Source organism: Alnus glutinosa, chromosome 14 (genome assembly GCF_958979055.1).
Source record: "Alnus glutinosa chromosome 14, dhAlnGlut1.1, whole genome shotgun sequence".
In the NCBI taxonomy this organism is placed as follows: Eukaryota; Viridiplantae; Streptophyta; class Magnoliopsida; order Fagales; family Betulaceae; genus Alnus; species Alnus glutinosa.
Window position 1 is genome coordinate 19,713,251 of NC_084899.1, and position 22,973 is coordinate 19,736,223.

Consider the following 22,973-nt stretch of genomic DNA (forward strand, 5'->3'; position numbering starts at 1 on the left):
AGGGTAATTTGTCTTGCAAGCCACCATTAATTTTCTTTTTTATGTGCTATCTTAATTTAGACCGTTTATTTAAAATAAACAATTCAAATTAAAGTATATATAATATTACCTGTTTCCATTGAAAGAAAACCTTATTTATTTAGAATAGCACCTTTTAGTCTAAATCATTATCATAATAGTAAATTGACTAGCTTTTTTAGACTGCCCCGGGTCAAATAGAGAATCAATTATAAAATAATTGGACGGTAAAGACTCTGAAAAGAAATAATTAAATTTATGCAAAGGTTAGTATATCATTTCCATGCAAAGATTAGTTAACATAGGACAAGTAGGCAAGTTGTAATTGAACAATTATTAATGTGGATTCCAGACTCACTGCATGCGAAGATTGGTTATGCCCATAATATTTATTTTATATTAAGATCTAATATTAATGTATCTGATAGTTTATATAAAGTTAATTCTATTATATTTTTAGAAATGAATACCGTATTCCTTGTAGTCACAGTCATAACTTTGTTTTTGGGGTAACTACATCCATTAATCGAAGAAGACAAGCTACAACGTACGAAACAAAAAAGTTAAAAAAGGTAGGCTTCCCAATAACAGACCCAAACGAAACAAACAGCGATAAAATTATAAACAAAAAATAGGAGACGGGTTCAATAATAATCCTAAGGAACCATAAGAGACCCGGATCTCTATATCTTGGGCAAAAGTCAAAAAAGTGGCCCATATAGAGGATAAAACACTTTTTAACCATACACGTACACTTGTTAAGGACAGCAACAGAAACAAAAGAACAAAAACAAAAATACAAAGCAAATACAAAACATTTTGAATACCGGATAGAAAGTCATGGTCCACGAGGAGCAACTCTATCATAAGGCCTTTGTTTTGTCTTTTTTTTATTTATTTTCTGAGGTTCTCATAAGGTAGGATTTGTCTTTGAATTTTGAAAGCATTGAAATGAAGTATTGACTAGGGGAAGAGGTACAGCCAGAAGTTAGTCAAACCTATTAATTTCGGGAAACAAATATCTTTTGTGTAGGTACAATTTGCCAATATATTTTACAAGGCTTTTTCTTTTCTTTTTATTTATTTATTATTTTATATATATATATATATATATATATATCATTTTGGGCCGGGATCCCCTCGGGGATCAATCTAAAGGTTTTTTCTCAATTAGGAAGAGCAAACTCAACGCCACATGAAGTGACTTCAGCAGCAAGTAGCGGCTGCTTCATTTCGAAGTGGATCTCGTCAGGCCCAAGAGACAGAAAGACACAAAAAAACAAAAAAAAAAATTACGGATTAAAATTCTCACAAATTATTTGTTTACATTTGAAAGAATTTGGACAGATGATTGTGAAATATTATTTATGGATCCACCTGACCAAATAAAAATTGGATTGTCCAAGAACTTATCCAGTCAAGTAGGTCTCATAAGTGATCTCTCACAATCATCTGTCTGAATTCTTTTAAAATCAGACAAATAATTTGAGAGTATTCTGATACTAAAAATAATTAGAAAAGATAGCTCAGGATGCACTCGTAGGTTCATTCAACTATTTTATGTTCTTATTGTACAATAGTTGAAGCGAGAATTGCAAACAAGTTAAACAACCATAATAATAATAATAATAATAATAATAATAATAATAAAAAGGTATGGGTGTATAATAACTTATCACTTTACACTTTTAATATTAATATTATAATTATTTTATTTAAAAAATATATTTCTCGCTTTTATCACATATTAGATATATAATGACCTATCATTTGATTTAAAACCAGAAAGAATAAGACTTGAAGGAAAAAATAAATAAATAAAAAAATGAAGAAGAAGAAGAGGAGGAGAAAATTAAAAGTTGTAAAAAGTGATTTGTAATGAAATATGATGCCAAAAAATTTTGACACCGAAGAGTGTTCAGCATTTGATTATGACGTAGCGGAAGACTAAGGTAACTAATCAAAGAACAGCGTCTTCGATTCTGCAAGGAGAAGCGTCTTCGTCTTCTACCCCAAAAGATAAAACAAGCCCGCAGGCTAAAATAAAGATAAAACTCCGCAGAGTATTTGAGAGAGAATTCTCTGATTTTATAACAATTCCATTCATTTTTTTACATAATAAGCAAGCCTATTTATAGAAGAGAAATACTTGTAGAAAAAGTAAACCTATCCCTAGTAGTAAAAGTAAACCTTTCCTAATACCAATAGTAAACATTATTCTAGTAGTAAAAGTAAAACTTATTCTAAAAGGAAAAGAAATACATAAAGCAAATCTAGTCCTAATGAGTAAAGGAAATAAAGTCTTAATTCTAAGAAGGAAATAAAATAAAATAAACTCTTAGTTTGAATATCAAGTCTTTCCTTTTGTACTTCTATTGTCTACAAATAGGTAAACTTCTAATCAAACGGCACTGCTTCAATATTATTTTTGGCAACTCTTCTATTTTCGTTTGCACCGAAAATATTATTAAATTCCGTCCTACATCAGACACCCCCACTTGAAAAAAACTCGTCCTCGAGTTTTCTTTGCGATAAATCACACGATGCTCTTCCAAAGAAAGATACTTGAAGAAATCTACATAGATAGCGTGCGGCTCTTCCGGAGAAAGATACTTGGAAAAATCTATGTAGATAGTGCCAAGACACGACGTTTCCTTTTTGTCTCCTTCTATAATTTCTCCAAATATTTTTTTCTTAATGTCACCTTCAACTTGATTGTCTTCTTTAAAGGAATCACCATTGTCAATTATTTCTATGGTGATTGTGATGAGCTGCGCTTGTGGTGAATATTCTTCCACTGGTACAGTAGTTGGAACCAATGGTTGTGGTTGCACATGTTGTTTCTCTGACGACAACTCCACTTTTTCATCGTAACTAACATTATCTTCATATATGGGTTTCCTATTTGGAAATTCATAAATATAGTTAGAAACGGGTTGAACGCAACTTACATTATCATCACTAAGATCTTCATAGACCGGTGGTTGGTTTATGGGTGCAAGTTGTTGGTGACGAGTATGCCTCACTCGGATCCCATAGTTAACATGGGTATCATTGTACCTGTGATTACGAATAGGACCCAAGAGCATGCGCTTCATCATCTTTCGCGTCTGTCGCATCTCCTGTAGCATCGTTTGCATGATCGGTTAGAATTCTTGGAATTCAGCTCTCCAAAAAGCTTCCCTGTCACGAGCAATGTCGTTAAAGGGATTCTCATTGTTGGAAAATGCATCGTTATAGAAGTTATTACTGTGATATAAGTTGGCCATCGAACCCGGATAACGTCGGCTCGAATACCCCATGAATTTGGCTCTCAAAAGAGCCCCTCCCCTACAAGCGGCGTTGTTGGATAAGTTCGTCACCGTTGCGTTGATTGGCCATGATCAGGATAAAGCCTGCTCTGATACCAATTGACGTAGCGGAAGACTGAGGTAACTAATCAAAGAACAGCGTCTTCGATTCTGCAAAGAGAAGCGTCTTCGTCTTCTACTCCAAAAGATAAAACAAGCCCGCAGGCTAAAATAAAGATAAAACTCCGCAGAGTATTTGAGAGAGAATTCTCTGATTTTATAACAATTCCATTCATTTTTTTACATAATAAGCAAGCCTATTTATAGAAGAGAAATACTTGTAGAAAAAGTAAACCTATCCCTAGTAGTAAAAGTAAACCTTTCCTAATACCAATAGTAAACCTTATTCTAGTAGTAAAAGTAAAACTTATTCTAAAAGGAAAAGAAATACATAAAGCAAATCTAGTCCTAAGGAGTAAAGGAAATAAAGTCTTAATTCTAAGAAGGAAATAAAATAAAATAAACTCTTGGTTTGAATATCAAGTCTTTCCTTTTGTACTTCCATTGTCTGCAAACAGGTAAACTTCTAATCAAACGGCTCTGCTTCAATATTATTTTTGGCAACTCTTCTATTTTCGTTTGCACTGAAAATATTATTAAATTCCGTCCTACATCAGACACCCCCACTTGAAAAAAACTCGTCCTCGAGTTTTCTTTGCGATAAATCACACGAGGCTCTTCCAAAGAAAGATACTTGAAGAAATCTACATAGATAGCATACGGCTCTTTTGGCGAAAGATACTTGGAAAAATCTATGTACATAGTGCCAAGACACGACGTTTCCTTTTTGTCTCCTTCTATAATTTCTCCAAATATTTTTTTCTTAATGTTACCTTCAACTTGATTGTCTTCTTTAAAGGAATCACCATTGTCAATTATTTCTATGGTGATCGTGATGAGCTGCGCTTGTGGTAAATATTCTTCCACTGGTACAGTAGTTGGAACCAATGGTTGTGGTTGCACATGTTGTTTCTCTGACGACAACTCCACTTTTTCATCGTAACTAACATTATCTTCATATATGGGTTTCCTATTTGGAAATTCATAAATATGGTTAGAAACGGGTTGAACGCAACTTACATCACATCATTAAGATCTTCATAGACCGGTAGTTGGTTTATGGGTGCAAGTCATTGGTGACGAGTATGCCTCACTCGGATCCCGTAGTTAACATGGGTATCATTGTACCTGTGATTACGAAGGAAATAAAATAAAATAAACTCTTGGTTTGAATATCAAGTCTTTCCTTTTGTACTTCCATTGTCTGCAAACAGATAAACTTCTAATCAAACGGTTCTGCTTCAATATTATTTTTGGCAACTCTTCTATTTTCGTTTACACCGAAAATATTATTAAATTCCGTCCTACATCAGATTATATTTATTTTGCACAATGCAAACAATCAAAATTTGTGCATTTTGAAGACTTTTTTATATTATTTTCGGCATTCAATTCAAATTGACGTTGGAGCACATTGGATACAAAGATTTTCCATTTACTAATAATTTAATTGTAATTAATGTTGCCACCTTGGAGAAAGTTAAGCATTTTAGACTTTTATGAATATGAAAATGAGAAAAATTATAACGATGTAGTAAGCCTTATAGTTATTAACTTTCATGGAATGTATATTCTTTATGAATGTAAATAACCCATCAGAAGAAATGAAATGATTACAATTCTAAAGTCAATAAATTCTCATTTTTATGTATTGAGATTTTTTTGAGGCCCCAATATTGTAAAATTACTAATTTTACCATAATTGATGACCTTAATTAGAGACTATTTATTAACTTTATATAATATTAGAGTTTCAATTTTTTTTTTAGAAAGAATATTTATTGTAAAATTATTATTTAGTGGCTTTAATCGGAGGCTATTTATTAACTTTTTAATATATTAGAACCTTGAATTTTTTTTTTCTTTTTCTTTTTTAAAAAAATTCTTGTACAATTATTAATTGGGGCATTAATTAGAGTCTATTTAGCTGGCACGGTAATTCATAAGCTTGTCTAATGGAAAAGCCAAAGTAATTTCAGGATTTCTATAGTAATTTCAGACCGTCCAATGCAGCCTTATTCAGGGTTTGGTCAAAGTCTTCGATGAATTTTCAATGTATGCATTGTCCCATTCCTAGTATTTTACAGAGACTCAAACACTATATATATAAGGACGGACAACCATAGATACTAAATGTTGTATGTAACAGGGCATACAACCAGCGGAGACATGGTGAATAATGAATAGAATAGGTGGTCGAGAGAAACCTCCTTCAACCCATTTAAGCTTATAAGTCAAAAGGCTTTTTCTGAGCTTATAACACAATCAAGAAATGGTTGAAATATTTCAATACAGAAGAAATATGTTGAAGTTGCTGGCTTTGTGTCTCTTAATCTCTTTGGTGTATGTTCAAATTGCTGAGGCCAGGATTCGGCATTACAAATGGGAGGTGAAGTACGAGTACAAGTCCCCCGATTGCTATAAGAAGCTAGCTATGACCATCAATGGTAGAACTCCAGGACCCACAATCTTGGCCCAGCAAGGCGACACCATCATTGTGGAGGTAAAGAACAGCCTTATGCTAGAGAACCTTGCAATCCATTGGCATGGAATCCTACAGGTAAATACAGCTCAATTTCCATTTTCCTTCTTGAACCTGCAGATTCATATCTTTGTATTCATTCTTTTGTTTGATTTGCTGCAGATTGGATCACCTTGGAGTGATGGAACAGAGGGGGTGACCCAATGTCCAATATTGCCTGGGGATACCTTCAAATACGAGTTTAAAGTTGATAGGGTAGGTGTTGTAGTAGCCTAGAGCTGCTGCAATTGGTTCTGTTTTTTCCATTTTTGTTTGTTCCTTTCAATGTCACATTTGATGTCTCTGTATCTCAATCTATGTTTTGCTTATTATGGGCAGCCTGGGACTTACTTGTACCACGCGCACTATGGAATGCAAAGAGAAGCAGGGCTTTATGGATCAATCCGTGTATCACTTCCTGACGGAGAGAAAGAACCGTTTGCCTATGATTACGATCGGAGCATCATCCTTAACGATTGGTACCACAAAAGCACTTATGAACAAGCCACTGGATTGTCCTCCATTCCTTTTGTCTGGGTTGGGGAGCCTCAGGTAAATAGCACTACTTCCACTATATCAGTATGTAAGAAATTATATTGCTCTTTCTTAGACTAATGGGTATTGCTAATATCCATTTTCAGTCGCTTCTTATTCAAGGAAAAGGAAAATTCGACTGCTCTAGCGTACCCTCTTCATCCGGGCTTTGTAATGCATCAAATCCAGAATGCTCTCCTTATGTTATGACTGTAATCCCCGGGAAAACGTATCGACTAAGAGTCTCTAGCTTGACTGCTCTATCAGCCCTCAGTTTTCAAATAGAGGTAACTTTCATGAACACTATTGCCATACTTCGAAGGTTTCAGAATTTAAAAAATGGTGTTTTTAATGATATGTGTGGTGTGTGGCTTTCTTCTTAAGCAGGGTCATAATATGACTGTGGTTGAGGCAGATGGGAGCTATGTGGAGCCATTTGTGGTGGAAAATCTATTCATATACTCTGGAGAGACATACTCTGTCCTTATAAAGGCCGATCAAAAGCCTTCAAGAAATTATTGGATGACAACAAATGTGGTTAGCCGACTTCCTAATACCACAGCCGGTTTAGCCATTCTCAATTACTATCCAAACCATCCAAGGAGATCCCCTCCAACAGTTCCACCGGCCGGCCCCATGTGGAATGCTACTGCACCCAGATTGGCTCAAAGTCAAGCCATTATGGCTCGCCAAGGTTTCATATCCACCCCTCCGACAAACGCAGACAGAGTCATTGTGTTTCTCAACACACAGAATCTCGTTAACGGTTATATTCGCTGGTCCATAAATAATGTGTCTTTCACCCTCCCCCACACCCCTTACCTTGTTGCACTGAAGTACAACTTACGACATGTGTTCAATCAGTCTCCACCGCCTACGGGGTACGACTCTCAGAACTATGACATTTACAGCGTCGCTAAGAACAAGAATGCTACTTTGAGCGATGGAATTTATCGGCTACAGTTCAACACGACAGTGGATGTTATAATGCAAAATGCAAACACCATGACTAATAACAACAGCGAGACACATCCATGGCATCTCCACGGGCACGATTTTTGGGTCCTGGGCTACGGAACTGGCAAGTTTGACATAAATAACGACCCAAAGAAATACAATTTGGTGAATCCAATCATGAAGAACACAGTGCCTGTTCATCGCTATGGTTGGACTGCTTTGAGGTTTAGGGCAGATAATCCGGGTGTCTGGCTTTTTCATTGCCATATAGAGTCTCACTTCCACATGGGTATGGGAGTGGTGTTTGAAGAAGGGATTGAGAAGGTGAGAAATTTGCCTTCTTCTATTATGGGCTGCGGTGAGACCAAAGGATTTGGTAGGCCATAGACAATTAAAGACATTTACATAATGATGTATTTTCTTCTCCAGATATCAGTATAGGAATTAGGATCCTATGCAATTTTAAAAAAATTTGAGATTATTAAATTATGTGAATTCAAGCCATTTTTTACATTGAATGACGTGAAAAATGCTACATATTAAATATTTAACATGTTATCGAGGAAAAAAAAAAAAAATTCTGAAATGTTTTTTTTTTTTCACTTTTGAAGAGACGTTTCTTCTTTACTAAACCAAAATACAATTTTTTGCTCAATGCTTTTATATGACATACAGTGTAAGAACCTGATAAAAATATATTCAATATTTGACATGTTATCGAGGCAAAAAAAAAAAAAAAAATCATTCTGTAAGGCTTTTTCTTCACTTTTGAAAGGACGTTTCTTCTTTACTAAATAAAAAGATAATTTTTGCTCAAAGCTTTTATAAAAACATAAAAGTGTAAGAACCTGATAAAAATATACTCAATTCTCATTATTAACGTGTCACATTTTTAATATGTAGCATTTTTCGTGCCGTTCGATGTATGAAACGACATAAATTCACATAATTTGAGAATCTCAATTTTTTTTGAAATTATAGGAGATCTTCTGTCCAAATTTGAGAGAGTTTTGACAGGTGATTGTGAGAGACCACTTATATAGGACCCATATGACCGGATAAATGGTTGAGCAGCCCAATTTTTATTTGGTCAAGTAGGTTCCATAAGTGGTCTCTCACAATCACCTACTCAAATTCTTTCAAATTCGAACAAATAACTTGAAAGGATCTTAATCCATACCATAGTAGTCTTTCTTCTCTAATTGTTTGGGATTCACAAATGCATTATTTTTTTCAAATCAAAATTCAACAAGACAGGGCGATGGATGGCTTTGGTTGCTAACAGGTTTTTATTTAATAAATACTAATTCAGGATGATATCACACTAAAAAATTATCACATGCATTATATCCTTTGAAGCAGTAATACGCGTCTCTAGAAGCCCGTCGTTTAATTAAATAATTTAAATTAGAGTTGACGTATATAATGTTTTATTTGTGTTTTGAACGACTTATACTCAATACATAAAATACGAATTACCACCTCCACCTAAAGTCATAATTTCTCTGAGTTCTCTAATTTATTTTATTTTATTAAATATAACCCTTTCAAAATAATTTTTTATTTTATTTATTTATTTATTTTTAACCAAACTTAAAATGCTAGTTGGGCCCCTTATTTGATTATACTCGCAACATGCAATCATGCCGAGAGTGATGTGACTGCAAGGATAGGGACATAAACGCGTGGGAAGAAGGTTATGAAGACAATTCCATTTATTTATTTATGGTCAATAACAGGGCGTAAATTTTTATTCAGTGCATTTTTCAATTCGATCTTTTAGTATGAACGCCTACATGCATGCAATCATGCAATAATAATATAACGACAGGAAACAGTTAAATCCGGGTTTTTTTTTTTTTTTTTTTTTTTTTTTTTCCTATTATTTTTTGTTTGATTGACGTCTTGGCTAATTAATGACTCGTAATAGTTTTTTTTTTTTTTTACTTTGGTGGTCACCAAACACGGATCAATCTGACTCCCAAGCTCATTTCGCCTTATAAAAAATTAAAAAAAAAAAAAAAAAAAAAAAAAAAAAAAGAGGTGGAATTTTTGACATATTCCTATACCAAAAGCTTGCTTTTGGGGTCAGAAGAAATTGTTAAAACTCCGCGATGTTGCTAAATCGTTTATTTGGTTTTTATGTTGGCAATGATAGCAGAATTTTCTTATGGGTTTGATCAATGGCACCCCTTTGATTAATATTTGCTTGACAACTTCGGTCACCGTGTGGTGTATAATTAATTCAGGTTTTCTTATTGAGGCAAAGCTTTCTACCATTATTAGAGATGGTGCTTGGTATTGGACATTTGTTCGTTCAAATGCTATAGTTGATATTCAATGTAAACTTGCTGAGGTGCCTATTGGGGTTGCCAACTTGCCAGTCTGGAGTTCTAGTAATGGAATTTATTACTGTGCTGCTACTTGGGAGTAATTGAGAGAGAAATGACCTACTGTGATATGGTGGAAGCTTGTTTGGTTCTTTATATCTATTCCTAGACACTCCTTCATTCTCTTGTTGGTATTCCGGGATGCCCTTGTTACTAAACAACAGATGTGTAGTTGGGGATTTACAGGGCCTTCAAACTGTCTTTTTTGCCATGGCTGTATTCATGAGAGTAGAGACCATATTTTTTTTCACTGTGGTTTTAGTCGCAAAATTTGGTATGCTCTCATGCATGCTTGCGGCTATCCTGATACTCCTTTAGATTGGAATTCAGTTGTGGTTTAGAGTGTTGCTAGGCTGAAAGGTAAAAATTTAAAATCTTGCCTTGCAAAGCTTATTGAAGCATCAATGCAAGACATGTCTGCTGAAAACGAAAAGTTGAACGTGAACAGTGATCAGCCAAATGAAGTGCACCCACCTCGTCAAATGAAAAGTCCTTAGCCAAATGAAGTGCACCCACCTCGTCAAATGAAAAGTCATCAGCCAGGTGCTATGAATTTACCTCGACATCCAGAATAGCCAACCATCTTCTTGGTTCTCTAAGTTTTCATTGTTTTCAATGTTTGTATTTAATTTATTCTTCTTCCAATATTCTGTGATGTAATTATAAATAAGAGTAGCCAACACCCAAAAGATCATTGAGGTGAATTATCACATTCAATCCTTTGTCTTTTTAAAGCTTTGCCTTGGTGCTAGCATCTATCACTTGTGAAAGCAATGAAATGCCCTGCTTCAAGACATTTCTCCCATGACTGAAGAAGCCATTTTTGGCCAGATTAGATGGGAAGTACATTCCAGAGTTTTGGCAAAAGCTTCTTTTAAACCTGTGGACAAAGATTTATCTCTTGTTCACAATTGGGACATTTTTCCTCTCTTGTAATCTGCTGTGTATTTGTGGTTGGGCTGCTGTTTATTTACTCTTGTAATGTTTGATGTTTAGCAGATGTTTGCTGGTTCTGTGGTCTAGTGTGTTTCCTGGTTAAGGAAACGTGGATCCAGTTTTCTGGAGAGTCTTTTTGTAATGCTGAGTTTGTTCTATAAATGTTCTTAATTCATCATTAAACAAAAAAGGAGAGATGTAGGCATGGCCGCACAGCAAAAGGCTCCATTGTTTAGGACAAGTTTGTTTCGGCCAAAAATATTTTATGTGTTTTGTGTGCAGCCTTAAAAAATGGTTTGAAAAATAATTTTCGACATTTAGCTCGTATAAAAAACTGCCAAATGTTTCTTCTATTTTTCATATAATTTGGAGAGCTGTGAGGAAGAGAAAAACGACAAAGAAGAGCTGCAGAAAAATAGAATGTGCAATAATAGAAGGCCTTTAAATGTGAGAATGAGATCCAGTGCAATTGTCTGCTCATACTGTTTGTAATTTGTGGAGTTCAACTGTCCAAGTAAGTGTTCGGGCGACTCGAAACCTGCTCGAACTAGTAGGCTCCATAAGGGGCTCTCTCACAATTCAGTGGCGGACAATAGTTTAGTAAACAATTTTACGCATTGTAAAAGTTATTTTCCTTGGTCAACTGAAAATATTTTCAGGTTGACTAATATTTTTACGTCGCACCAAACATTAACCCTGCTGACAGGAGTATTTTCTGAAAGGTATAAGGCTTTTATGCTAATGCTAGCCTGGCCTTCGAGACAAATGGACTGGGCTTGAGCCTGAGCCATGTCCTGTATAGTTAATCCAAGATTTCATAACAAATTATTATTGTTGTATTTAGGGTGCGTTTTGCATTGCGATTTCGTAGACAAAAAATGTGATTTTAAACTAAATTGCATAAAATGAATCATTATTGTAATTCTAAAAAATTGTGATTTGTAAGTATAAAAAATATGCATTTTCAAATAGTAGAAATTTTTGTTTTTTGAAATACACAATTTTAAAGGATAAATTGCGATTTTAAAGGTCAAACTATGAGTTTGTCAAATGCTTAACTAAGTTTTTAAAAATCACGTTTTTAAATCGCATATTTAAAATTACTATTTTCAAATCGCAAACTTAAACGAACTTTTAATTTTTTAGATGAGTTTTAATTTTCTTGGCCAAAAATAAGGCATTAAAAATAGAAAATTTGGATCAAAATCCTCTATTTTTTTCTATAACATATGAAAATTTTAAAATCATAACCATTATTTTTATTGATTGGTTTAAATTTTATCACCTTAATATACAACTTAGTGATATTCAATGAATCAAAGCAAATTTTTTTTTTATCCTTTAAAAAAAAAAAACTTTTTTCAATGTTTGGTGCAAGGTAAAAATGCTAGTAAATGAAAATAGATTTGGCTTAAGTGCTGTTAAAAAAAATACAACAAAATATGTTATAGCTTTTTTAACGGTTTAGATATAATTTTATTCTCTCTCATAAAATAAAATTAAAAAAAAAAAAAAAAAAAAAAAAAAAACTAAAAATTAAATCTAAACCATGAGAAAAACTAAGTAAAATTGGCCGCAGTTTTTGTTTACAACATCAAAACCAAATCCAATAAAAATACATTTTAGGGTGAACAAAAAAAGAGACGTTTAGCCGGTTAGGGGGTAAAATAGCTTTTATAAATTAGGCCCAAGCTGGCTCAAAACCTGGACCTATGGCCTTACTCAGAAGTCCAAACCGGATAAGTTTTTAGGATGGGCTGGGCCACCCATCTGCCCATAACTTCTTCACAGCTCGTCCACTCTCTTCACTGAAAACTATGCCATAACAATCACACGCCGGAAGAATCCCCGTCGATTGTAGTCTTAACCAATCTCCGATCTGTTCTCCCTATCACCCCCGGTGCATTCTAGCATGGACCCGGAGTCGGATTATGACCCGCCCTCCGATCCCCTAACCAACGAGTTCGGCACCATGGACGACCTGGCCCACGACCTGAGCTCGCTCCAGGACCTGGCGGCCCGCGGCTCGTGGCGCACTATCCTCGACAAGGTCGCGGGCGCGCGCGCCCTCTCGCTCCTCCGCAAGCCCCACGAGCACCTCACCTACCTCTCCTTCCACGTCCTCGCTCTCGCCAAACTGCGCCGTTTCAACGACGCCTCCGCCGAGCTCGACTCCCTCGAGGAACTCGACGGATCCCACTACCAATACCAATCCTACCCCTCCCTCTACCCCAACCGGTCCGGTTCCATGGTGCCCTTCTCCCTCCGGTGGCTCCTCGCGCTCATCCCAGTCAAACTCGGTCAACGCCAGCTCGGCCTCGACCGCTTCTATATCCTCCTCGATTTCGTTCGCTCCAAAGTGAAAGAGAAGGATGGCGTTTCCGTGAATATCTGGAAGAAGAGGGAGGTTCTTGTGATCAACGCGATAATCGGACACCATTTGGGGAACAAAGAGTTCTCTGTGTGCTTGGATCTGATGCACCATTTGCTCAAATCCGATTTCTCAAACCCTATATTGTGGTCGAAGCTCGGGTACATTCAGATGCAGATTGGGGATTTGGAGAGCGCAAAGAGCTCGTTCAATCGCGTCGAGGCGTTGATGAAGGAGGGCAATTGTGAGGGGCTACTGAGCGAGATCGAGTTCAAGAACCTGATCGGTAGGAACAAGGCAATGGTGTACATGGTAGGGAAGGACTACGTGTCGGCGGTGAGGGAGTTGGAGGAGTGCATTGAGAGGGACCCCATGGACGCGGTGGCCATCAACAACAAGGCGCTCTGCTTGATGTACTTGAGGGACTTGCCGGATTCGATCAAGGTGCTGGAGAATGCGCTCGAGAGGGTGCCCACCGTGGCGCTCAACGAAACGCTCGTCGTCAATCTGTGTAGCATGTATGAGTTGGCTTATGTTAATCACTCCGATACCAAGAGGACGCTCAGTAATTGGATCTCTCGGGTTGCCCCCGATGACTTTGATACGACCTGCACTCGGATTTAGAGGTACTTATTTCTCGTTTGCATGCCTTTGCCGTTTGAGTTTGTTTTTAAGCATGCATTACACTCACATTGTTTGGATAATTTGTATATAACTATGGAATTGGTACTAAAACCTTGGGTTCAATGTATTTTCTGGTCGAATCTTTCATCCGGGTCTTTGTTATGGAATTTCTCATGTTACACAGAGCTAGAGTGGCTAATTTCTTAAATATAGGATAATATTAGTGTTTGTCACTTCAAGTGCTGAATTGGTTTCAATCAGCTAGATGTGGATCGTAGAATTATTCTTGTAAGGCCTTATTTGGCCCAAATTTCCAAATTATGTATTGAACTGATTGGTGTTTCGGTATATGTTATGCTTTTAGCTTGTAGGGATGTGTGGATAAACTAGAACTTGTGTCTTATGTTGATTCAATCAATTTGTTGAGCTTTGATTTGATGGTCCAAATTGGTGATACCCTATTAACTGCCTCTACCTGTTGAGTGGCCAAAAAATTCCATTGCTAATTATTTGGAAGAAGGTTCCTTGTTTCATAGGGGAGGAATGAACCGTGATAAGATAAGCTGATCTACAAGGTTGTTGCCTTATATCCCAGAAACCTTGATTTATGCCAGAATCTGTGGTATATTCATCTCCTCTATTTAGGGAACATGTGGTACCAATGTTGCGTTGGGGCATGTTTTCTATGAATAACATGACTTTTGCCTTTGTTCTTTTCCATTATTGCAGTTTATAGTTCTAGTATATATTTCAAACTGTATGGTTTTCTCGTGAACTATGGTTGGCGCATTTAGATGGATATATTTTTCGGGATAAACTATACTTCCTCCCTACCACTCTTGTTCCTCAAACTAGAAATCTGCTTGTAAACCCCTGTAAATTTTAAATCATACCAATTGATTCCAAAATTTGGAAGAACTTTTTTAAATGTTTCCTTTTGTCTAAATCAGCCGTTGAATTGGATGGAAATTGTAACTCGTGCACTGCATGTGCCAACTGACAATGTGAAATGAACAAATTACTCCTCCAGGGGGTTTCAAGTGATGTTGGAACACCCAATCCTGGCCAAAGCCTCTCTTCAACTATCATCTAATCGAAAAAAGAAAAATTACTGGAATGAAAATCTAAATAAAATATTTGAATTTCTTTTTCGTTTCTTAAACTTTCTTGGAAACCAAACAGATCATTAATCCAGATAAACCGAATTAATCACAGATATATAACCAATCAAACTCAAGAAAAATAAAAATGAAATAAAAAATCTCAATTGGGTCTCCCAAAACTCCCACCAAAAAGAACACTCTTATCCTCAGATAAATTCAAGGGCTCCTCCAACCTCATCTACCTCCAAAACCACATACCATATGGTTTTGTTCTCTCCTCCTCCCTCAGCGACCTCTATCTCATCTACTATGATTTCTGCACCCCTTCCTAGAAACTTCTCGTCAAAGACTCCCCGCTGCTACCCCATTCCCCTTGGTCTCATCCTGGTGGCGCACTCTCTAACACTATGCCGAGTCGCCGATCAGACCAGCACCAATGATTTCCACATCTTCTTCATCGTTGGTGAGTATGCTGAGCTCAAACTCTCTCATGGGACCCACCTGAAATGCATCAGCTCCAATAGGTCATCTCCACTGTCAGGGTTGCTCCTTTCCCCATTGACCACAGGAATGATGTCTACCTCGTGCCCACCTCTAGGACGTCGCTGCTACCATGAGTTTCTCCATGCTGTCTATGGCTTTCACTACACCTTCTCATCCATGGTCAGCTACACCCTCCCCTGTTCCTGGTTTGGCAATTTTACCAAGCAATAGCCAGAGGTTGGTGAAATGGGTGATGGGAGAAATGGCATCATTGAGGTGGTTTGTTGGGGATGTTGAGATGACAGAACTCGTTGAGCAGGGTGAGAGAGTTGAAGGGCTCATGGAAGTTGAAGAAGGGAGGGAGAGAGCAATGATGCAGGTTGGCAGAGCAATGGATACCATGCCATGATTCACATAGGCGAAAATAGATGAGGGCGTTGGTGTGGTTTGGGAGAGAGGGAGAGGGTGAGAGTGAGGAAGGCCACGCTAAGGCTAAGCGATAAGGCTTGTTGATCTTAGGGGTTTTGGATATTGGGAAGAGTGGCTAAAAAGGAGTGTGCTTTTAAAATTATATAATTAAATTCAAAGTTACAAGAGAGTGATAGCTTACATGGTGGGTGGTGGGCCCGGGGCATTGTTGCTGTCGAATGGGGATGTGGGAGTGGAGGTATGGTTAGCATGACACATTCTTCAACCACTTGATTGGCATATGTATTGGTCTTTTTATTGGTCGTTTCACAACTCCAAAAAAGATCAAGCATAATCTAGTCATTTCATAGTTCCAGTAAGCACTTACAACAACCATGTTAAAATTTCCATCCGAATTAATGTTTGATTTAGACGGTAGGGGGCATTGAAACAAATTTGTCAAATTAAGAGGCCAAGTCATGCGACATAAATTTTAGAAGGGGATTGCAAATAGAATGGTATTTCAAGGGGGGAATGTGTAATTTATACTATTTATTATATTTTCCATTGGATTTATTGCAGAAGATAGTTTTTGTATGGATGTCGCTTTTATCTTTGTTTTTTCTTTTCGCTTTTTTACTCTCTACTACATTTAGGTTTAAGGTTTATCTTTATGTATGAAGGGGGGAGAGATTTATGAGTAACTTACAATAGCTATCGGGATTTAGATGCATTTTCCTGGAAAGGAACCTCATAGAATTATTGAAAATCTTCCAATTTTTCTCTGTCGGCTGTATTTGGCATCAAATGCAGTTGACCAGCAAACAATGGTGGTGACATGGCTTGTTATGAAGGGACTCAGTAGATGTTTACGTGGACACATAGTGTCTCTATCATGGCAGTGTTTTATGTTGTAAAATGTTGCATTTTTGTGTTGAATTTGTCTTTTCTCCTTCTGTGTAGCAAAGTAGCTTGTGGCCAGCACTAGAAAGGTATTGCACGGTAGAACAAGGAACGGATTGAGCCTTAGATAGCCGTTACGCTCACATAGTTTGACACATCTGTGTGTACTTCATTGGCTTGAAGAGGCCTTTTAAATATTGAAAAGAGGATCCATAGCCTGAGTCCTAAATACAGGAAAGACCGATTATGCCTGTAGCAAGAGTCTCTTTCAAGCTCATTGAGGGTAGAAAAGGCATGCCTTAGGGTTTCAATTCGATTTGTTTATCTAAATTCCCCAAGAGCTCCCTTCATCGGCCCATTGCCAATAGAGGGAATTTAGTGGGCCATAGTATAGATATGGGCCTAGTCGTTTTGCTATCGTGCTCTCACGAAGGCTTTTGATGGATCAACTGCAGTATCTGATACTGGGTGTGGGTCATAATCCCAATTCTATGGGAATACCATTTAGTCGACCTGCGTCTGTTTGAACAGCCTCAAGGATGATCTTGGATTGAAATCCAGACCCATTGAAAGCCCAGGTAATAATACCTAAATTTGATAAATAAAAAAAATAAAAAAATAAAAAAATAAAAAATAAAAAGAAAGAAAGAAAGAAAGAAAAGAAAAGAAAAGAGAGAGAGAGAGAGATTGAAGTCCAAGAGATTGTCCCTGGGAGACATCCATTTTATGGACGAATAATTACAGGGTTGATCAACCTCCTCAACCTATTTCTCTCTTGCGGACTTTGGGCTGCAGAAATTTTCTATGTATCGCATATCATCGTATTTCTTGTATTTATGCTCTTCAATGCACTAGTAAGATGAAAGCACTATTAATCTCAGATCTGATAAAAAAAAAAGCTTATGCGAATGGTTCTTGTAATATTCAGAATGATATAAAATGAGATACCAGGTGCCCCCTGCTTTGAGCACATTGACATCTAGCATGTTTACTACACAGAACGTTGAAGGATCAAGTTGTCTGCTGGGTCTTGGATTAAACTTTATGTTTGAGAAGGAAGAGATACCGATTAACTTGCAATTGCGATAGTGTTCTAGATGCCTTTTCTTGAGATGAAACATCCATAGAATGATTCAAACTAGTACAGGTTTCTATTTTATCTTGAATTTGACATCAATTACTGATGCCAAGATGTTTTTGCAAACATTGGCAATGACTCTTCTGGTTGTGAAGGGACTCGAATAGATGTTTAGGCTGTCATAATGCATATGTCATACCAATATATACATATCGTAATCTTTAACACCATTATGTTGATTTTTTTGTTATTTGATTTTACAATATTTAGGTTTTCTTTTTCTTTTCTTTTCTTTTTTTAACCGACTTTAATTTGCTTAGTCTAGATACAAAGAAGTAGTTGACTGTGATGGCTGAGATAGAACAGGTAATATTTGATTTCTTTAGACAAATGAATAAATGAACCAGATAGGGGTGGGTGAATTATCCGCCTATTGCTTACCGACCGCTTATCGAACTGAACTGTCATCGACCGCTTACCGCCTAATTTTCGGTTTGGTAGTCGGTATAAAATTTTATTCCGAAAGCCGATTCGATAACCGAATCGAACAGCCTTTTAAGCAGTAACCGAACCAAATCAAACCGCCTTTTATTCTGACCGATTAACCGAATCAATATAAAACAAAACAAGGTCGTTTTAGTAAGAATGAAACGTTTGATCCTATTTTATTCTTTTAAAAAAAATCAAAACGACGTCGTTTCATTACCCATATTAACCGATTTAACCAACTACCTATTAACCGCTTTACCGACTTAACCGGCCACCTATTAACCGCTTTACCGACTTAATCGACCGCCTATTAACCATTTAACCGACTTAAACCGACCGTTTATTAACCATTTAACTGACTTAACTGAAATAAATTCATCGACTGCATTCTAACAAAAGTCGGTTAACCAACTGAATTAACCGCTTATCGAACTGATGCCCACTCCTAGAACCAAATAAAGTGCATTAACCCCATGACTTTTGGAATTCAGGACTGTTTAGAACATGGTAATATATATGGGCCTCACTTAGAATCTATGCAGAGTAGTAATTTGAAATTGCTGAATACTGTTGGATATAATAAAAAGATTATGAAAGTACTCCATCAAGATGATTGACGCTTGTAGTTGTAGACTTTTTTGGGAAATTCTCACTCCTATAAATTGTTACTTAATTATGGTAAGTTGTTTTTCTTTTTCTTTTCTTTTTTAATTTGGTAGGTCGTGAGCTCAAAAGAAGAACAAGAACAAGATAAACAAAAAGCTTGTGCTAGTATTTAGAGCTTCCGGCAGCACTAGCATTAGACTCCCTGAATTCTATTGTCGTTTTTAAATGTAGAAAAAACTCTTAAAAATTCACATGCAATGAACTTCTTTGGTGTTGCCTAAATAAGAGAAAGTCAAAGGGAAGCTAAAGTGATTTTGGGTAGCATTTAAACTTCCTTTATTATTATTTTATTAAAAAAAAAAATGTTTTATGTTTCCTCAAGTCCGTTCAACCTCTTACCATTACCGGTGGCACCATCTTCTTTATCCGATGTTAATACTACCTTTGAGTTTTGACCAACATCAGTGGCGTTCCTATTATTGCTCTGTAAAGTGCAAACTCCCATTCACTGTCTGTCTTATTGACGTTGGAACAAGGAAATCGAGAACAAGTCAAGCTTGAGTTTGAACAAAATTTTAAATTTAATGATAAATCAAATTTGAATATATAATCTAATTCATTGATAAAATAAAAAATAAAAAATAAAAAAAGTGGGTAGGGTCGGCAAAGTTTTCAAAATCAATTTTGTCTTCTCAAATCTTAAAAACTATTTTATAATGTTAGTTATTCAAACAAGTTCTTAGACGCGACTTCAGCCATTATCATTGTTTTTCGAAAATAAATCACAAAATTCTTCATTAAAAAACGAAATTATTTTTACAAGCACTTCCAAAAAAATAAAACACAAATTACTTCTAAAGAAATAATTTTTATTTTTATTTTTTTTTAGGTTTTCAAGTGTAAAGATTGTCTGCATACAATTTTATAGGCGTGGTCCGTGGACGCTGCTGGTTCCATTTACCAAAAAATAAAAATAATTTTTTTTAAAGAAGGTGGCGTAGTGGGCCGGTGGTGGTGATAACCGCCTAAAACGGTAAAACCCCCAAAATATTAAGCCTTGACTTGGGCAGACAGCAAACTCCAAGAGGACTAGTTAAAGTGCTCCTGGGCCCAAAAAAAAAAAAAAAAAAAAAAAAAAATCATTACGTCAAGAAAAAACACGACCAACTCTTCAACGCATGTGTTGAGGACTGATGATTAAGGAGCAAATTACATGGATTTAACGTTATAACCCACGACAAATGTAGGGTAGGTAGCCAAGAACCTGATCAAGCAGCAACCTCACCAACTAATCCCCAAGCAATTTGGACAAGCCATGTACGAGAGTTGATATGAAATTCACTTTTTCAACCAATTTGACTTCAACAACTCTTTCGCAAGGTACTATTCAAAATACTAGTTTGCTAGCAATTTGTTGTTCAAATTAATGGAGATCTCAATCCCATCTAAGACCATCTCTAGCAGACTAAGTTAAATGCCAATATCAGCTGAATCTAGTTAATACTGCTCATTTTTCAATTTCAGCCTACTTAAAATACATTTGGTGTTACAGTAAATAGCAATCTTTTGTTATTCATTGTAATGCACTAGATTATTATTATTTTTTTTAATATGTTTTTCTCTCTTCTTCTTTCTTTCCCTCTTTTTTTCTCTCCCTCTTTAAGAGGTCACATTGGTAATAATATAATATAAAAAGAATGAAAAATAACATTTTAAAGAAATAGTGAAAGAGAATAATTAATTTGTTAGTTTATATATATATATATATATATATATATATATATATATATATATATATATATATATATATATATATATATATATATATATATATATTTTAAAAAAAGTCTTCTTTTTTTTAAATAAGATATTTTATAGGGAAAAGTACACCCCCCTCTCAAACAACCAATTATGTCGATCTCAATCCTAAACTATCAAATTAATGTCAATATACCTCTAATGACAAAAATACCCCTCATAAATTTTTTTTTTAAAAAAAAAAATCTTAAAATTAAAACAAAAAACTAAAACCATAAAAAAAATCTAAAAAATAAAATAAAAAGACAATTTTTTGTTTTTGAATTTTTTGTTTTGGGTTTTTTAAATTTTTTTTCTTCTAAAAACTGATTTTTTTTTTATAAAAAAAAAAAACAAAAAAAAAAACGAAAATGATGAACCAAGGTGATCATTTTTTATTTCTTTTTTCTTTTTTTAAAAAAATTCTTTTAAAAAAAAAATTCGTTTTTTTTTTTTGGTTTTTAATATTTTTTTTTTCAATTTTGTAAAGATTTTTTTTTTTTTTTCTTGAAACTTTTTTAAGGCTATTTTTATCTTTTTATTGACCTTGAGGGGAACATTAACATTATTTTGATAATATAAGAGAAAAATTAACACAATTAATAATTTGAAAAAAGGTTAACAATGAAATAATAATTTGAGTATTTTATATCACAAGAATTGGAGGCTTAGGCTTTCGGGATCTCCATTGTTTCAATAAAGTCCTTCTTGCCAAGCAGGGATGGAAAATTTGCCAAAACCCCAGTTCTCTCACAGGCAGCATCCTAAGCGCTAAGTATTTTCCAAATTCGTTTTTCTTAGAGGCATCCTTAGGCAGACACCCTTCCTATGCATGGAGAAGCATTTTTTCAGCTCAAGATTTATTGCAACAGGGCCTTGTTTGGAGCGTTGGTAATGATGCAAGCATTAATATTTGGGGGGATAGATAGATCCCCACTCCTATCACTTACACAGTTCAGTCTTATCCAGCTTTGCTTTAGAAGAAAACCGGGTGCAGACTCTAATTGATAGGGAATCTAAATGCTAGAATGTGCCTATGTTGCAGGTCATCTTCAATTTAGAAGAGGCTAGAGTGATAGGCTCAATCCCTCCTAGCCCGAACTTGCCATCGAATCACCTCATTTGGTTAGGTACCAAAAATGAGAATTTTTCTGTAAGGAGTGCTTACTATTTAGGCCTAGAAATTATAAAAAGAGGTAGAGGTCAAACCTCGCAAGTTGAGAAGGGCACCGATGTTTGGCGCTCTCTTTGGAACCTTCAAGTTCCAAATCCAATTAAAATGTTCTTGTGGTGCGCATGCAATGATATTCTCCTCACCAGGAAGAATCTTCTTAGAAGAAGGGTGATTGTTGATGGCAAATGTCCATGGTGTAATCTAGAAGAGAAAACTACAACCTATGCAATTTGGTTCTGTCCAGTAGCAAAAGATGTGTGGAATGCAGGCCATTCTATTTTCCAGAAATGTGCTTTTGTTGAACATTCTTTTAATCTTTCAACTTTGCATGGGCCGGTTCAACAGGGATGAGATGGACTATTTGGCAACTATTACTAGGCGGATTTGGCTAAGGCGAAATGCGATGATTTTTGCGGGTGTTTCTGAACATCCAACCAAGACTTATGCAAATGCTATTGCTGTGGTGGATGACTTCAAACACTACCTCAAAGGTGATGTAGAGGCAAATCAGCCCCAAGAGGTTGACGTTCGGGTCTCCCCTTACTGGATGAAACCTCAGGAAGGCATTATCAAAATTAACTTTGATGCGGCTATCAACAAGAACACTGGTTTGGTGGGGTTGGGCGTGATTGCTAGGGACTGTATGGGGAACATGTTGGGAGCAAAAAGATTGTCCAAATCCATGCTTATTGATGCTCACACTGCAGAGTTAATGGCAACTTCTTATGCTGTCTCTTTTAGCTCGAAAGTTGGTTTTTTTAACGTGATCTTTTAAGGAAATGCTTTGAATGTCATAAGGCAGGTAAACTCTAATCCTCCCTATCTTTCTAGAAGTGACCATTTTTACTGAAGGAATTAAACAAGAGGTGCTCTATCTCATATCTTATTATTTTGTTCACGTGTCTAGAGCTTTAAATGAGGCAGTCCATACACTTGCAAAATCTGCAGCTGCTAATTTATGTGATGATGTTTGGTTAGAAGATATTCTTTCATGTATCTTTGATATTGTCTCTAGGGAAGAGGTTTTCTAGATCCTAAAGTTGTTTAATGGGATCTTTCTCTATTGTTTCTAAGCCAGATTTTCTAAATCTGGCTTAAGGTGTAGGGAGTCTTGATCTCCTTTTCTTTGTTATGGCCTTTGGGCTTTCTTAATTATATATGATAGCTGATG

General features: G+C 35.9%; 3 protein-coding genes and 1 pseudogene across 3 annotated transcripts; all 4 read left to right on the plus strand.

The window, feature by feature from the left end:
- The first annotated feature begins 5,581 nt into the window (after positions 1-5,581).
- On the plus strand, positions 5,582-7,911 carry LOC133857915 (L-ascorbate oxidase-like). The gene is made up of 5 exons (XM_062293302.1): positions 5,582-5,988; positions 6,073-6,165; positions 6,289-6,501; positions 6,591-6,770; positions 6,871-7,911. Exons 1-5 carry the CDS (start codon positions 5,701-5,703, stop codon positions 7,825-7,827), a joined length of 1,731 nt encoding a protein of 576 aa, XP_062149286.1. The 5' UTR covers positions 5,582-5,700; the 3' UTR covers positions 7,828-7,911.
- Positions 7,912-12,556: 4,645 nt separating this feature from the next.
- LOC133857582 (uncharacterized) lies at positions 12,557-14,131 on the plus strand. The gene has a single exon (XM_062292850.1). The coding sequence runs from the start codon at positions 12,679-12,681 to the stop codon at positions 13,759-13,761; it is 1,083 nt and encodes a 360-aa protein (XP_062148834.1). The 5' UTR covers positions 12,557-12,678; the 3' UTR covers positions 13,762-14,131.
- Positions 14,132-15,019: 888 nt separating this feature from the next.
- Positions 15,020-15,644, plus strand: LOC133856789 (protein EXORDIUM-like 5; annotated as a pseudogene).
- Position 15,645: 1 nt separating this feature from the next.
- LOC133856790 (uncharacterized) lies at positions 15,646-22,577 on the plus strand. Its single transcript, XM_062291838.1, has 3 exons — positions 15,646-15,726; positions 21,674-22,035; positions 22,148-22,577. The coding sequence occupies exons 1-3, from the start codon at positions 15,646-15,648 to the stop codon at positions 22,575-22,577; spliced, it is 873 nt and encodes a 290-aa protein (XP_062147822.1).
- Positions 22,578-22,973: the final 396 nt, after the last annotated feature.

Excerpts from the sequence above, each read along its gene's own strand:
- LOC133857915 (XM_062293302.1), top strand. The coding sequence starts at position 5,701 with ATGGTTGAAATATTTCAATACAGAAGAAATATGTTGAAGTTGCTGGCT. Across the intron at positions 5,989-6,072 it reads ATTGGCATGGAATCCTACAG|ATTGGATCACCTTGGAGTGA; the intron begins GTAAATACAGCT and ends GATTTGCTGCAG. Across the intron at positions 6,166-6,288 it reads ACGAGTTTAAAGTTGATAGG|CCTGGGACTTACTTGTACCA; the intron begins GTAGGTGTTGTA and ends TATTATGGGCAG.
- LOC133857582 (XM_062292850.1), top strand. The coding sequence starts at position 12,679 with ATGGACCCGGAGTCGGATTATGACCCGCCCTCCGATCCCCTAACCAAC.
- LOC133856790 (XM_062291838.1), top strand. The coding sequence starts at position 15,646 with ATGACAGAACTCGTTGAGCAGGGTGAGAGAGTTGAAGGGCTCATGGAA. Across the intron at positions 15,727-21,673 it reads GGGAGAGAGCAATGATGCAG|GTCATCTTCAATTTAGAAGA; the intron begins GTTGGCAGAGCA and ends CCTATGTTGCAG. Across the intron at positions 22,036-22,147 it reads ACTACAACCTATGCAATTTG|GGATGAGATGGACTATTTGG; the intron begins GTTCTGTCCAGT and ends CCGGTTCAACAG.